Source organism: Phyllopteryx taeniolatus, chromosome 17 (assembly GCF_024500385.1).
Source record: "Phyllopteryx taeniolatus isolate TA_2022b chromosome 17, UOR_Ptae_1.2, whole genome shotgun sequence".
Lineage (NCBI taxonomy): Eukaryota > Metazoa > Chordata > Actinopteri > Syngnathiformes > Syngnathidae > Phyllopteryx > Phyllopteryx taeniolatus.
The window spans coordinates 10,644,879-10,660,566 of NC_084518.1; the positions used below are offsets into that span (position 1 = coordinate 10,644,879).

The 15,688-nt window shown below is 39.8% G+C and overlaps 1 protein-coding gene across 2 annotated transcripts in view; it reads right to left on the reverse strand.

Annotated features, from left to right (window-relative positions):
* Positions 1–15,471, reverse strand: part of kif20a (kinesin family member 20A) — a 29,357-nt gene extending 13,886 nt beyond the window's left edge. The window contains exons 1-15 of one of the 2 annotated variants that reach the window (XM_061751807.1): positions 15,226–15,470; positions 14,357–14,528; positions 14,071–14,193; positions 13,881–14,000; positions 9,647–9,785; positions 9,356–9,531; positions 9,179–9,278; positions 7,822–8,034; positions 5,861–5,972; positions 5,680–5,754; positions 5,428–5,571; positions 4,860–5,028; positions 4,626–4,775; positions 94–233; positions 1–19 (exon numbers count right to left, since the gene is read on the reverse strand). The exon at positions 1–19 is cut by the window's left edge and continues 84 nt beyond it. In XM_061751807.1, coding sequence (XP_061607791.1) covers positions 1–19; positions 94–233; positions 4,626–4,775; positions 4,860–5,028; positions 5,428–5,571; positions 5,680–5,754; positions 5,861–5,972; positions 7,822–8,034; positions 9,179–9,278; positions 9,356–9,531; positions 9,647–9,785; positions 13,881–14,000; positions 14,071–14,193; positions 14,357–14,524 — 1,848 coding nt within the window. In that variant the 5' untranslated portion in view covers positions 14,525–14,528; positions 15,226–15,470. Of the gene's footprint in view, positions 20–93; positions 234–4,625; positions 4,776–4,859; positions 5,029–5,427; positions 5,572–5,679; positions 5,755–5,860; positions 5,973–7,821; positions 8,035–9,178; positions 9,279–9,355; positions 9,532–9,646; positions 9,786–13,880; positions 14,001–14,070; positions 14,194–14,356; positions 14,529–15,225 lie in introns of both variants that reach the window. The other variant, XM_061751808.1, reaches the window with a different exon arrangement.
* Between the last annotated feature and the right edge of the window lie 217 nt (positions 15,472–15,688).

Genomic DNA, 15,688 nt, shown 5'->3' on the forward strand with positions numbered 1-15,688 from the left:
CTCTGCCGCCAAGGTTTCACTACAGGACAGGAAGAAAGAAGGTTTTTTTTGTTGAGAAAACAAACAAAACAAAAAAAACAGGTTAAAGCACACCTGAAATCGTCTTGCATTCTGGAGATGACCTCCATCATCTCAGAGACCACCTGCTCCCTCACGTTAGCCTCGAGAAGTTCTTTTTCTTCCTGCTGCCGCTGCACCTCCCGCTTGAGGACGTCGATGGCCTGCAGCAAAGACTTAAAAAAAAAAAAGAAAGAAAGAAGACGTGATTCTTCACATTTCTTAGGATTGAATGCCCATCTTGTAAAGTTGTATAATTACTTAGGTTAAACTGTGGCAGTTAAAGCATCTACAATTCCCACCTTGAAGACAATTTCCAGACATGAGTTTAAATACCAACAACATTAGATAAACCAGCGCAATTTAATGCGGTCCGAAACAAGAGCTGTGTCAAAATTCCTGCCTTTGCAAAGATAATGCTCATTTTATTGTGATTTGAAGTGATGCACAACTGTAGCACATCATATTGAGATGCGTTTTTAATATTTTGACTCTTACGTTGCTAAATGGAAACAGCCCGCAGTATGATTTTTGTAAAAGAGAATACTGGAGGTGTATTTTTTCAGTCATTACTAGTAATGCACCGAAATGAAAATTCTTGACCGAAACACCGAAAGGAATTATCAACCAAACGGAATTTGTAAGCTTTTTATACCAAAAAAAAAATAAAAAACCTACTTTTTTTTTGTCCTGTTCGGCTGTTAGGTCAAGCAGAATGGAAAATCTGCATCCCTTTTATGTCGAAACACTTTTACTGTGTCACAGTGGAGCTTTTAAGCTTGCGCTGTGGTATTATAATTGAGGTTTATTGAGAATAAGACTTGATCAGTCGAACAGAACAAAGTTTCTAGAACGGAGAGAGAAACAAAGACAAAGGAATAATTGTAATCAGGATGAGTGAACTAAATCATTACATTATGACATTAACAATGAAACGTTAAATATGAGTGTCACATGGGGCTGTAGTGCTACACCCTGTGAGGGAAGGATAGGACAAGATAGAACAGGACAAGGACAGGGGAAGAAGCATGCAGGACCAGGGTCGTGAACCCGGCTGTACAACTTAAGTGTACAGGACGAGAGTATAAGTAACAGGATACACAAGCGATTTGCATATTCATGAGTTATTTGTTGCAGTAAGGGGTATGTGTCTGCGGATACATGCAAGTGAATTGATACCGTTTTACATGCGCAAAGACTGACAGAAGTGTCCTGTAATTGCTGTGGCCGCACCGCGGTGGCTGAGGACCCAACCCAATCAATCGAGGGGCGGGATCAGGCCCAGGGGTCCACCCGAGAGCAGCCCAGCAGACGGGACACGTCCCACACCGAGGGACCCAGGGTGTTCCGCCTGCCCCACCGAGGCATCCCGCAGGGACCCAATTCCCGCTCCGAGCCATGTTTAAAATTACATCAAGAACATTACCATGGAACAGTTATTGCAGTATATAGACTGTTATTGCAGTATATATACGACGCCCGTGCCTCCTCCGCCATTTTGTCCCAGCACCATCGTGTTTCTGCTTAGCTAGTGCATAGTGCTTGTCTGTGTTTGTGCGGCGAGAGCATCTTTTGCCTTTTTCGTGCTCCTTTTTTCACACTCTCAGTAGTAAGGGCAAGTACAGCATCTTATTTTTTTTATTTAATGTATTTTAGTTTCTTTATACGAAGTGTTAACCTTTCCTGCTACGGTCACCTGACCGTGGTCAGGAGACGCAGGGAAGACGCCTTCTCCATGGCCGAGGTTGTCCTTCTTGGGGTTAACTCCCTTCTCTCGTTGCACAGCTGAGCTGGGTGGCAGCAACAATAAAGGCACGACGCACCGATTTGCTGCTTTAATGGCTTTATTAGCTCCTCTGCACATTCAACGTCAATGGGTCCTCCGCTAATTGCTACTCTTCCCCGGTCGCCGTCACTACACTTGCCACTGTACACACTTGCACCTGCGCGCACTCCCTCCTTCACAGTCCCGTCTCACTCACACATCAACGCATACACCTACACACACTGAGCTTGCTGTCACAATCACGTGGGACAATACCCATAACAGAAGTATTTCGCCGTAAATTTCGACTTTAACGGTGAAATCCGACTTGCGCGGAAAATCGTGTTACGTCGCCAGCGTACGGAACTCATTCGTAAATCGAGGACTTCCTGTATAATGTGATAGGATATTTAAAAAAATAATAATCTTCATACTGTTAAGTTTCACAACAATCACTCTATAAATGTAATCGCTAAAAAAAAAAAAAAAAATGATTGCTTCAATATTTTTTATTTTACTGTATCAACCTTGTACTAGTGGACACATTTGCACCCAAATGTCTTCTCTTGCCTGATCTTTTTGGATTCCTGTAGCCTCTATTGCTGCTGAAATTATGCAAATTCCCCATTATGGGACTAATAAATACAGAGCCCCCCTGGTGCCAAGGTATGAGAAAAATAAAATTTATTGATAATCTGTACCCTCAGTTTAGTAAACTGTACCCTCAGTTTAGTAATCCGTACCCTCAATTTAGTACTGTGTTTAGGAAACACGCAGGCTAATTGTAACCAGTCCTGCTATATAATGATCAACCCCCTCGAACTACAGCAATATTGCCTTTCAGTAGAAAAAAATGGGATGTAGGATATATCACGACATGACAATTTATACACAGAATTCACACGAGTAAGAATATAACATACAAATAGAATTTACTTCACTTGACAGATATACGTAGGTATACGGAGCCCCAGACATTTGCTAAACTGAGGCAACGGATTACTAAACTGAGGGTACAGATTACTAAACTGAGGGAACAGATTATCAATGAATTTTATTTTTCTCATACCTAGGCACCAGGGGGGCTCCGTAAATAACAGTAATGCTATACTCTAAATATTTATTATAGTTATGTACTTTTAAAATTTATGGGTCCATTTTCTCAGGTGACGTAGTATTCATTTCCAGTTTCCGGTCACTGTTTGTGTAGCTTTCTAGCATTATCGTATATTTCAGTGTTTTCCTCTTTAGACACACACTAATTTGCCTGATGTTTTGCTTTTCAAAGTTGGCTAATCTCCGCTATAACACGATCCCAGCCAGACCTACTCTATGTGACAAGTGTACTGTACCACCCAATCATGTATTTTGGTGTTTTGCACCTTCATGTTACGTTAGCTTAGCAACTGGCTTCCCCGCCGACTGTCTCCCTTCTTGGCCTCCCTGAGTGTTAACGATCGTTTATTTCCTGTCATGGAGGCGATGATCAGTGACTTATGCTGCGTTGACAACGAATGTTATGCGCACCTTCGCCTCCGCAGCTCAGCATTGTATTTAGCCACGTTACCTGTAGCTTGTAGGATAGCTGGGGCGGCGCAAATGCATAGCCTGCAACAAGCATTCCACCTTAGTAGAAAGAAAGGTTGGACAACAATAGGGAGGCTGTAGTTCGGACTAGACGCTAGCATAATGATGGTAAAGCCACGCGGTTACCACAATTCATTTCGACAAGCAAATTTGAATTATTGCCATAATAAAGACGTTCATTATTGTTGTTAATGTGTTTGTTACCACTAGTTGAATTTGTGCCATTTTTTACTGTCACATTTTTGTCTTATGGTGCACGACACTGTAGTAGCTTACAGTCATGGTTTTTAATAGCAAATAACATAGTGTACAAGCTTGTGTTTCAGCCACAGCAAAGCTATGAGCTAGCAACAATAAACAACGTGTTATTTTTTAAAGTTTTATTTGGGCCATTTTATTTCGGTGCTAGAAGTCGTTCGATCCAAGAGCAAAAAAATGCACTTTGGGGCTATTTTCACATCTTTACTATTCTGCGGAATATACTGTGACAATAAAACTTCTCAGCCAATATTAGTCACACTTTTTCCGGTCAGATTTCAAGAACATGAAGCCGAATTACCTTAAAATGCACAAAATAAGAATGCATTTCATTCAAAAGCAGCATTGGAAGCATGCTCTCTAAATTGACCGAGGGATGTTTACGTCAACATTTAGACCTTTGTTTCCCCAACCTTTGAGCCAAGGAACATTTACTTTAGAAAAATCTCATTTCATACCACCAAATAAAAATTTCATAAAAAGTATAGCTACCTAATTTATATTTTTTTCTGTTGTATGAATGGCAACAGGTGGATAGTCAGGTTAATTGCACCTTCTGCCATCTAGTGCAAAGTGTGTTCTGCCTGTCATTATACTTCACTGGGATAGATACATAGCTAAACAAAGATACATCATTTGTAGTAAACAATTTTGACCAATTAAGTAAAATTAGATCATTTAGCAAGGCATACCCGAGGCATACTTACTGTACCAGGGCAGTGTTTGAGAATCAGATTTAGACATTTTGTCTGTAACAGAACGTGTCGAATGAGTTAAGTGTCCATATGCAGTAGGTTACCAATTGAAAAAGTCTGAACATCGCAATATCGGTACTTGCCATTTTGACTACAGTTCTATATTTTTTCTGCAGACAGCCATAGGTGATATGTAAAATGTGTAATAGATTAACAAAAAACAGCAAGTGATAATGTCCCCCTCCCTCGTGCCAATGACTTACCTCTGTATTCAACAAGGTGATATCTCCATCTTCAACATCGCTGTCATCTGCATCCTCTTCCAACACTGTGCTGTCATTCCTGTTGGCTGGCTCACGCAGCAGAGACAGGATATAGGCCACTCTGTTCTTTGTGGAGGGTGCATGGACCAGCTAGAAGGAAATCATGAAATTTTTTTTAACCTTCCTTTGGCCTAATAAGCAAAAACTGAAGTCACTCCAACTGTAAATGCTTACTTGGGAAGCAATAGCTGAAAACTTGAGGGCTTGCAGAGTCTCATCATAGATGGAGGCACATGTGTTGATGTTGACCACCATGCTGGAAGTTCCTCGGCCACAGAAGAAACCTTGAAGCACTCGCGTCAGCTTGCTGTCCCTGAAGGGCACCACTTGAGGGGGCCGTGACCTGTGAATGTCATTTAAATGCTGTAGCCTTTCCTTTCAAAAATCTGCTTGACTACGTTTATACTAGTAATTAAACAGCACACAGTGTGCCATGGGAAATTATTCAATTACACCCCCCAAAATTTTATTTTCACAAAATATATTTGCTACAAATGACATACATTTGTTTATCTGTGACATATAGTGAAGGTAAAATGAACCTGTTTCCATCTGTTTCCAACAGAATGATAGCTTTGCGTTCAACTAAACAGACCCTGATTTCGCCTTAAGTAAGACAATTTCAGTAAACTGAAACAAGGTCATTATTATTTCAGCATATATACACACTTTTGGAAATGTTTTTCTGGTGATTTTTTTCCAATGTAAAATATGTAGGTATAAAATATACTTAAGCACATACTTGTTAGTCTGGTTATGTCTCAGAGCAGCAATGCAGCGGCCCAGGGTAAGAAGGGAGGTGTTTATGTTGTTGGCTTCCTTCATTCGTTCACCGCAGCGCTGCTCTTTGCAACGTTCCGACCCAGCTAGATCGCAGATAGTCAGTCTGCAAGGAGTCCACAACCAGATAAGTAAAGCAAATAAAAATAAATAAAAACATTTTGAAAAGTGATAGTTGGAGACACCCAAATATTGTCTCAGGTGGTTCACTTACTCGCTAATGTGCATGTTCTGACCAGATTCTGCATTTGGATGGACATGGATGACACGGATGGAGAAAATGCTGTGACTGCAGAGGTTAAGAAAAAAAAGAAAAAGTAAGACTAAAGAAATAGGCACCAGCAACACAAAATTCTATGAAATAAAGAACTGGAAAGAATTTGAAAGACTCTTACCTACGACTCGAATTTTGGTTGAGGTGGGTGCTGGCAAAACTTTGATTACGACGTCCGGCTCTCAGAATCTTCCAAGCTTCTTCTGCACTGCGGACCTGGACCCATGTTAGGTCTGACAAAACCAGAGGATGCACCAAAGTTCATATACTTACATCAACAGGAAAGACACTGAAATGCTATGGCACAATATCAACATCATGACCACAATATGAGACTCAATTGAAGAGATGTATGAAAGTCTGCCTTTACTAAAGGTAATAATGCTTCGTTTAGACTGAGGGTGTCAAAAAAAGATATTAATTTAATTAAATGCAGTTATGTACTACTGCAAACTACAAAATATTTTTAAAGGGTATTTTTTTTTTTTTTTTACTTATTTTTGTGAATTTTGGAATCTACCTCTCAGTAGATTGTGTAGGTATACCTAAACGCGTCCAATAAAGTGTGTAATATATATACAAAAACCTCTATTCCAATGAAGTAGATTACACAACAAAGACAAGATATTTAAAGCTCTGATACTACCATTTAGACTCTCGAACATGGCCTTAGTATAAGTGTCAATTTCACTTCAAAAAACACCTCGGTTTTGTCATATGAGTGTCCAGAAAAGGCCCCTCTGACAGCTACTTCTGTTTGACCCAGTTTTGCATCCGCTTTGTCCATATTTGGCTAAGACCGCTCCCTTTCCTCTGATTGGTTGCCTCCGTGAAGAACACTGAGCCCTCACTACCTGTGAGAGCACACACTTAAGTTGACAGCGCTGGCTCGGGAGCAGAGAGGAAGGCGGAGATCTTCAATAGTGACTTAAATAAGCTTGTGAAATTCGAATGACCTGATTTCAGGACTGCGTGGACTATTTTAATTCATATTTCACATGTTTACTGAGGCACCAAAGAGACTATTACATCCCAGATACTAGAAAAAGCTGGTTTGTTAAAACAGGACCTTTAATGTTCAAACTGTGAAGCATTTTTTGCAAATATTCACTCATTTTGACTTTGATGCCTGCAACACATTCCTTAAAAGCTGGCACAGGGGCATGTTCACCACAGTGTTACCTTTCCTTTTAACAAAATTCAATAAGCGTTTGGGAACTGAGGACACTAATTATTGAAGCTTTGTAGGTGGAAATCTTTCCCATGCTTGCTTAATCAAGCTCCAGTTTAACAGTCCAGGGTCTCCGTTGTCATATTTTGTGCTTGATAATGCACCACACATTTTCAGCAGGAGACAGATCTGGATGGCTGGCAGGCCAGTTGAGTACCACGAAGCCATGCTGTTGTAACACGAGCAGAATGTGGTTCCGCATTGTTTTGTTCAAATAAGCGGGGATGTTGCTTGGGTGGCAGCGTATGCTGCTCCAAAACCTGTATGTACAGTACTTTTCAACATTAATGGTGCCTTCCTTTCACAGATGTGATTGCGTCAGTCCATCTCAGATGAGCTCAGGTCCAGAGAAGCCGACAGCATTTCTGGATTGTGTTGATACAGTATATGGCTTTCCCTTTTCGTGGTAGAGTTTTAATTTGCATTTATAGAGGTAGCAACAAACTGTTAACTGAAAAAGTTTTCTGAAGTGTTCCTTAGTCCACGTGCCAATACGCTTTATATAATGAGGCCGGTTTTTAATGCAGTGATGCCTGAGGGATCGAAGGTAACATGCATTCAATGTTGGTTTTCAGTTTTTCTTTTTCCTCATATTGCTCAGCCGTATCTGTGCATCGATGGAATGTCAAGTACTGCATAGATATTTTTATTTGGTAATTGATTGAATCTTTGAAGCATTAATATTAATTTATGCAATTGTAATGCCTTGCATTTAGTGAGGTTAGTCCACAGTCAAATCCATAAATGCAATTTTACTAATAATTGACATCTTTTCCTCGTTTTCGGCCAAGCATTTTAATTTCGGTGCATCACTATAGCTTACTGCACTATGTCTTGTCAATGTCAATTACCTTTCACATAGGGATTGCCGTGCTTGTCGTCGCTCAGCCGCAGTGTGATCCTCTTTCTCGGCTGCAGAGAGGCTGCGGCGTCCAGTAGGTCATACAGAAACTCGTTGTAGATCTCATAAAAGGACACCCAGATTGAGAACTGCAGCCCTTCCCCCAGTTCATCTCCACCGCTGTGTGACATGCTGTCGGGCTCCAGACACACACTGTCACAGTCTGCAGAATGAGGATGTGCATGTGAAGACAGCTGAAGCATTTTGCATCATGTTAACTTTATACTTGTGTATAATACAGGTTTATATCACAGGGGTGGGTGAAGTATTGCCTACAGGCCACATCCAACTACCCCATACTTCATTCCAGCCAGCGAAGCATTTACATAATGAAGTCTTCTGTAATACATGTTACATTATTTTGGCGGGTTTTTTCCCCCTAAAATTGGCCAATGTATGTATTTTTCTTTTTTAATGCATGTTTGGTTCATTTATGTAATTATTGAAATCTTTTTTTTCTTTCATTAACAAATTAAAAAATAATAATTCTTAATTAAAAATGGTTCATTATAATTAGTTAATTATTATAATTAAGTTAATTATAAAGAAGCACGGTGGACGACTGGTTAGCACATCTGCCTCACAGTTCTGAGGACCGGGGTTCAAATCCCGGTCTCGCCTGTGTGGAGTTTGCATCTTCTCCCCCCATGCCTGCGTGGGGTTTCTCCGGGCACTCCGGTTTCCTCCCACATCCCAAAAACATGCATAGTAGGTTAATTGAAGACTCTAAATTGCCCGTAGTTGTGGATGTGAGCCCAAATGGTTGTTTGTTTATACAGTATGTTCCCTGCGATGGGCTAACACCCAATTCAGGGTGTACCCCGCCTCTCGGCTGAAGATAGCTGGGATAGGCTCCAGCACGCCCATGACCCTAGTGCGCAAAAGAACTACAGAAAATGAAATCAATAATTATAAATAATCCACTTTAACAATGAGCATGAATTATTTTACATCGTCACTTTTCTTTTTTACCCCATCTACAAATAACTTGTCTATTTGGTCCCTAAATTTATTATTATTTTTTTTTTTTAAAACACATCAGCACAAAGATTCACCTACCCCTGTTACACCGTCTACAGTACTTCTAAATACTGCCATAATATTTGACATAGAAATGCATTACCAACTCAGGACTAAATTTAGTCATTTACAGAAAAATATTGCTGTGACATTGATCAAGTATTTGATTCAGTTATTGGGAAAGTGTTTATTGAACAAGATGGGAACTACTGATGAAAACATGCTTCCCTTTCCTGTTTGGGGGAAAAAGTCAAATACAAAACATTTCTTCTACAAATTCCCCTTACCATCCAGCTGGACAGCAATGTGACTGGCAGCAGAAAGTCCTCCAATCCCGCTGTCCCATATTGTCGTGTTGCCAGCTCGACGAGAACTCATGTTCTCATCCTGTAACACACGAGAGCAATACTTCCATATCAATGTGCAACTAATCAGGGATTTTCTTTCTGGGCTGTTTTAGTTACCTCTTTGAGCAGAGAATTTCTGCGCATTTCCTCCACTTTGACCTCACAGGGCTCCAGGTGTCTCACATCCTGGTACAAGACAGGCTTCAGGTCCATGGCGTGATAGAGATGACCCTGAAGTCTTTTGAACAGAGACACTAAAGCTCTGGGTAGGAGGCCTGCATCACGACGAGTCCCTGCAAAATACAGTAATTATATTCAGTAACTCTTTTGACAAGATATAAAATTGTATCTTCAAAGATGACCACAGGGAGTTTTGTGCTTAGTATACGTCCTAACAAAACATCGTACCTTGAATAGTGTAAGTCTTTCCAGAATTGGTGACTCCATAAGTGTAAAGGAGTCTGTTCTTGCCTTGAAGAACATTGGCGACCATCTCCTTCATGGTGCACTCATAAAAGTGTTGCTGTGTCGTCTCTGGTCCACAAATCTTATACAGAGTTTAACAAGACACAAAGTGCATGTTGTTACAGTTCTTGTACTAGATCTCATTTGATGTGTAAGAGGTGTAGGTACATCTGTACACTGATGGCTAGGCGATTAATTTAATCTATCTTATTCATTCCAACAATTTTAATTGTTTTTCAAATGACTTCTGTAGTTCAAAGCATGTCCCCGCTGACGTGCACTGTTTACACCTACAAAATGGCTGCAAACAGAGAAAAGTGATTTTACAAAAGCAAGAGTCCTCGTTATGAACCTAGTGATTTAGTATTATATTTAGCAACTTTTCTGACCCCTCCAGCGACTATTTTACAAAGATTAATTCCTGCAGAGACCACAACTTTAATTTTGACATTGTTTTGCATATGACAAGAAAGGAGCCCTGTAAAAGGTCAGTCATTGCCAAATACATGGTGCCCACTTATATGTTGCAAAAGCAGTGATTTAGAGACATCTTGGAAACCTTTGACCTGCGGTACGTGCCTTGCCTCACCTGAACAACTCTAAACCTCTTACATATGGACCAGCCAAGCCATGCATTAGGACAATTTTCTTATGTTAAATTGTTGAGTATTTAAAATGTTAATCGATACAGGACTGTGTTTGAAACAAAAGAAAGATTTCCTCAGAAGAGGCACTTATTTTCTTACCATCTATAAAGACAAAAATATGTATTAGCAGGGATCCCTTTTGATGTGCGTCCGGCATATGAGACGCACAAAAATTAACAGGGACGCATAAAGTAAGATTAATCTGTTTTAGACTGAAACCTGCGTCTGAATAGTGCGACAAACAAAACAAAAAAGGGCCGCACCCTATGATTGGCTGTGTGTGCTTTTGAAAGGCGGACGCTCGCGTACATGAAGCTAAGTTTTCTGACAGCAAGCCACAAGCGGTTAGAAAGTTGTGGCATAAAAGGAATTAGATCCTTAGCCTAACGTCACCACAACGATGTGGGAACAATTTTGAATTTGTATGAAGTCGCATCAAAGACAACACAAAACCTCAAAGTGACAAAAACAACCATCACACCCAAATTTGTCAACTGGGAATAAAAAAAAACAGTGGGAAATTTCCCATTTCCCATTAGCTTGCAATTATGGAAAACTTTCTCCAAACAATGCAAATACAAACATGACAGTGTATATGGTGCACATATGCTCACATTATATACAGTATAGCATACTCACTATTGTAAGAGATGCAACCATTGAACATGTTGATAAAGCAGCATTTAAAGAAAGGCTGCAGACTTTTGAAAAATAGTAAAAATCTTGGTTGCTTTATTCTACTTGTTTTATGTAACTTTTTCATCACCAACTGGGAACTTCATTGGCAGTATATTGCCTGTTAAGGCATTAATGATTGTTTATACCTCTGTGACAATTGTTTAGTATTTGTTTAAGTGCATTTTTTGTGAACAGAGCCTGATTCCCTTTGTTATATTTTGTATCTAAGATATTGTATTTATTGTTTCTACATCACAATGTCAATTTTCATTATTCTTAGAATTATAAATTAATTGTTCTTAATAAGGATGTACTTGGCTGGCGACCGTTTCAGGGTGTACCCCGCCTCCCGCCCGAAGATAGCTGGGATAGGCTCCAGCAGCCAGTGACCCTAGTGAGGATAAGCGGTAAAGAAAAAGGATGGATGGATCATTATATCATGCTTGGATTCATTCAGTATTCATAACACATCAGGTTTACAGTATATTGAAAAATGTGATTTATAATGAGAATCAATGGTGCCATAGAATGCGATAACAGTGAATAGTCAATGTTTATCTCCTATTTCTAATAACTGAAATTGTTCCATGCTTTTAAAGTTAATTTGTTTAAATCTGTGTAGCCCTCTAACCTTTGATTAACAGATTAGTCTTTGGTGGAAAACATTAAAGTCCAAAAAATGTCCCCCCAATTTTTTTTTTTTTAAATAAATAAAAATTGACAACGGATGCATACGGGCTGGACTAAAATTAATTCATGTAAACCCCCTAAATTAATTTGAAACAGTGCTGTCTGTGTCGAGATGTGCCGTTTCTACCTTTAGGTGTAAGTAAAGCCGAAGGCATGAGTTCAATGCCTGGATGATTTTATGTTGGGGGAAAAAACTGAAAGATGATTTAGTCACGTCGGTGTGATATGTCATTTCCTATGTTCAAAAGGAAGCACCTTTTTATCTCTTTCTGACCAAATGATGCATTCCACAAAGGTTAAGGAAAGGTGGTATAAAGGTTAAAATACAGTAGCTGGTTAGAAGATTTGACTTTCCGGAGTCCCTATATCACATGATAAAAAAACGAAGGCGCTGATTGGCCAAAAAGGAGATCTGTGTATCGCCGATCGATTGCTATTCCTTACAGTCCCTGTATATCTGTCACAGCTAATTGCATTTGTTGAACTGAATCTTAAATGATCAACCCAAATGTGAAAATATATAATTAGAATTTTCATTGCGGATAAAAAAAATTATTGCATTCACTTTCACATTTTTTTTGGACTTGATTTCCAAACTAATAAATTCAATTTCAAATGACACTATTCAGATTCCATTTTTAAATGCAATGTTTCAAATTAAACAATACAAATTCAAATTATTTTTTTAAAATTCAGTTTTTCAAGTGTAGAAAATCAAATTAAAATATAAATAATTCAAATTCATTTCCTGCTGGCACATATTTCAGCCCATAATAAGCGGTTCGGAAAATGGATTGATATCTAAACATTAAGTGGCTTGTTATTTTGTTGTTTAAAGTTGGTTACGCTCCACGAAAACAGTTCCACCTAGACCTGTGAAACAAGTGTACAGTTTCACCAAATCACTTATTTCAATGTTTTGCGACGGCTTGTAATGATAGCTTATCAATTAGCATGGCTTTGACCTAGTCTTCGCCTATCCCACTCCACGACCTCCCTTCGTGACACTTGTAAGAAGCATGGTAAAAAGTGTAGCTTATTCGCTACCATGGAGGCGATGATCATTGACTTACAATGTGTTGACACTGGACGCAAAGAGAACTTTCATCTCCATGGCTTGGCAGCCGGGGTACAAAATAAAATACTGCACCAAGGAGGTGTTCAATGTGGACGAGCCGGTAATGTCAGACGATTCCTCCCACCCACGCCCCCAATATCCGGAACACTTAGTTCTGCTGTAGTCATTTCTTAAGGTGAACAGTAATACAGTAGCATAATTTCCGGTTGTTTTACTGTGTGTGCAGATGATTGAAGGTTGTTTGTTTTGAGGCGTTGGCATATTTATCCAGGCAGATAGAATATTACTTGAAATATGCCCAAAGGGGTAATTCAGATTATTAGAAAGCTGAAAACTATGAGGCGGCACGGTGGCCCGACTGTCTAGCACGTTTGCCTCACAATTTTGAGGATGCGGGTTCAAATCCGGCTTCACCTGTGTGGAGTTTGCATGTTCTCCCCGTGTCTGCGTGGGTTTTCTCCGGGGACTCCGGTTTCTTCCCACATCCCAAAAACATGCATGTAGGTAAATTGAAGACTCTAAATTGCCCATAGGTGTGAATGAGTGTGAATGGTTGTTTGTTTTTATGTGCCCTGCGATTGGCTGGCGACCAGTTCAGGGTGTACCCTGCCTCTCACCCAAAGTCAGCTGGGATTGGCTCCAGCACACACGCAACAATAGTGAGGATAAGTGGTATGGAATATGGATAGATGGATAGAAATTCAGACAAACTGTTCTCGAAGTGATTTCTCGGTTGGCAGCTCTGCAGTCAAAGCCAGAAATGCAATTTTACTAATAATTGACAGTAATTTCTTTTGGGGTTTCAGTTTTCAGCCTTGGGTTCCACATTTTCAGTTTCTGCCAGGAATTTTCACTTGGGTGCATAACTAATTATTCCTGTGAAAGTTAATGATTTGGAAAAAAAAAATGCAACACTGTGTTGAATAATGTCATTGATATGTCCTTATCCTACAGCAATGGCAGGGGGGGGAATAAAAGGATTAAAATGGAAGATCAGGGATTTTTGTTTGGGAAGAAAAAAAATGATGACCATATCACTCTGCCCTCAGTCTACCTACATAATGTGTTTGTAAGAGTAACCCACCTTGGAGAAAGTGAACTTGTGCATGCTCTGAGAGATGCCCCTCTCTGCCATCTTCATGTTTTGTGAGCACCTGGGAGCTTTAAGAAGCAGTGTCTCTTCATCTTGTATGTCCACACAGTCCTGCAAGAGGAGCACATTTAGAGAGGCACCACACGCATACGAGGGGAACTGGATTGTTCCATATTTGGACCTGCTCTTCGCCCCTCTCTCTCTCTTCCTCTGTGAGGGGTCGTATGCGCAGGAAGACCTTCACCCTCTCGGTCTCTTTATCGCCACAGCCTGGCCCCATCATTGCAGGTTTCACAGCCACTTTCTAAAGTACATGATTTGTGAATTGCCATGAATGCTTAAATCATTTGAGAATTTTTGATTTATTCAACAAATTGGTAAACTGTGGTGGACTATGCTTTTAGTTTTAATTAAACCACACAGTGTAAACACTAAAAGAAAGACATTCTTTATCAAACAACACTCACCAGCCCCATAGTGGATTGCTGAGGGTCCAGGCCCGGTGAAATTAGCGAGAGTTCAGGCAGACGTGGCATGCCCAATCCTCCATAGTCTGCTGCAGTGGACTCAAATACAGCAATCTCCTCTCCTTCGTCAAAAGGGGACGCACACGTCGTGGACAAAGAAAACGCCATTTACCTGTTGCAAAGACAATAATACATGTCAAGCAATAGAGATGCAAACTTTTTTGGGGGGTATAATAATTTAGGGGCTGTCTTACCTGTTGAGAGACACATTGTATAAGACATTTCTCAACAATATACATTGAAGTTATTGTGACTATACAGTATTGATTTGTACAATACGTAGCTCACTGCAGGGATTAGCAGACGTGAAGGTGTGTCAAAAGACAAGCCCTTCACAGTGACAATGACTTGAGTTGCTAAACAGGAAGGATAACTCCAACCTTGCCCACATGACATTTGAAAAAAGATAAATACAACTCTCCCAAATTGCGAATATTAATTGTAATGACAGTTGTTTCAGTTACCTCGGTGACAGCTATTGATTATATCAAAGCCGACTACCTATGTATAAGTGTGACAATATACCTCTTTATGTATTTTGAAATAAAATCGTCAAATCCTGTACGTACGTACATTCATTCATACATACATACATACATACATACATACATACGTACGTACATTCATTCATTCATTCATACATACCATACATTCATACATACATACATACATACATACATGCATGCATACATACATACATACATACATACATGCATACATACAGGTGTAGAAAATATTGTTTAAAAAAATATTTGATACAATGTCAGAAGTAAGATTTAATTGGTATATCTAAGTCACGATGAACTTACCTCCTTTGCTAAAGGTTGGACGGACGTTTGTTTACCAGTATTTTTGTGCTCTCGTCAGTCTAAAAACCGTTAGATCCCAAGGAATTAAAAAATAAGCTTTCAGTGTACAAGCCGACGTCAAAGCAAACCACTAACTACAGCGCTTTTGGCCGTCTAAACATTCTTCATGCTATTTCGCAGTTGGAGTTTCAAACAATGCGCCAGAAACTGTAGAGCTGACTGAGCAGGTTTGAATTTGAATGAGCATTCTCTGCATGATTGGCTGCAAGGTCTTCTTCGGCTTCTTCTTTTTCTTCTTCTTTTTTGTTGGCGGGTGGCATCAAACGTTCAAGATACATTACCGCCATCTACTGTGCTGGAGTGTGGGTCAGGTCCGTCGATACAAAATAAATAAAACCATCCATCCATCCATCCATTTTCAACACCGCTTATCCTGGTTAGGGTCGCGGGACGCTGGAGCCTA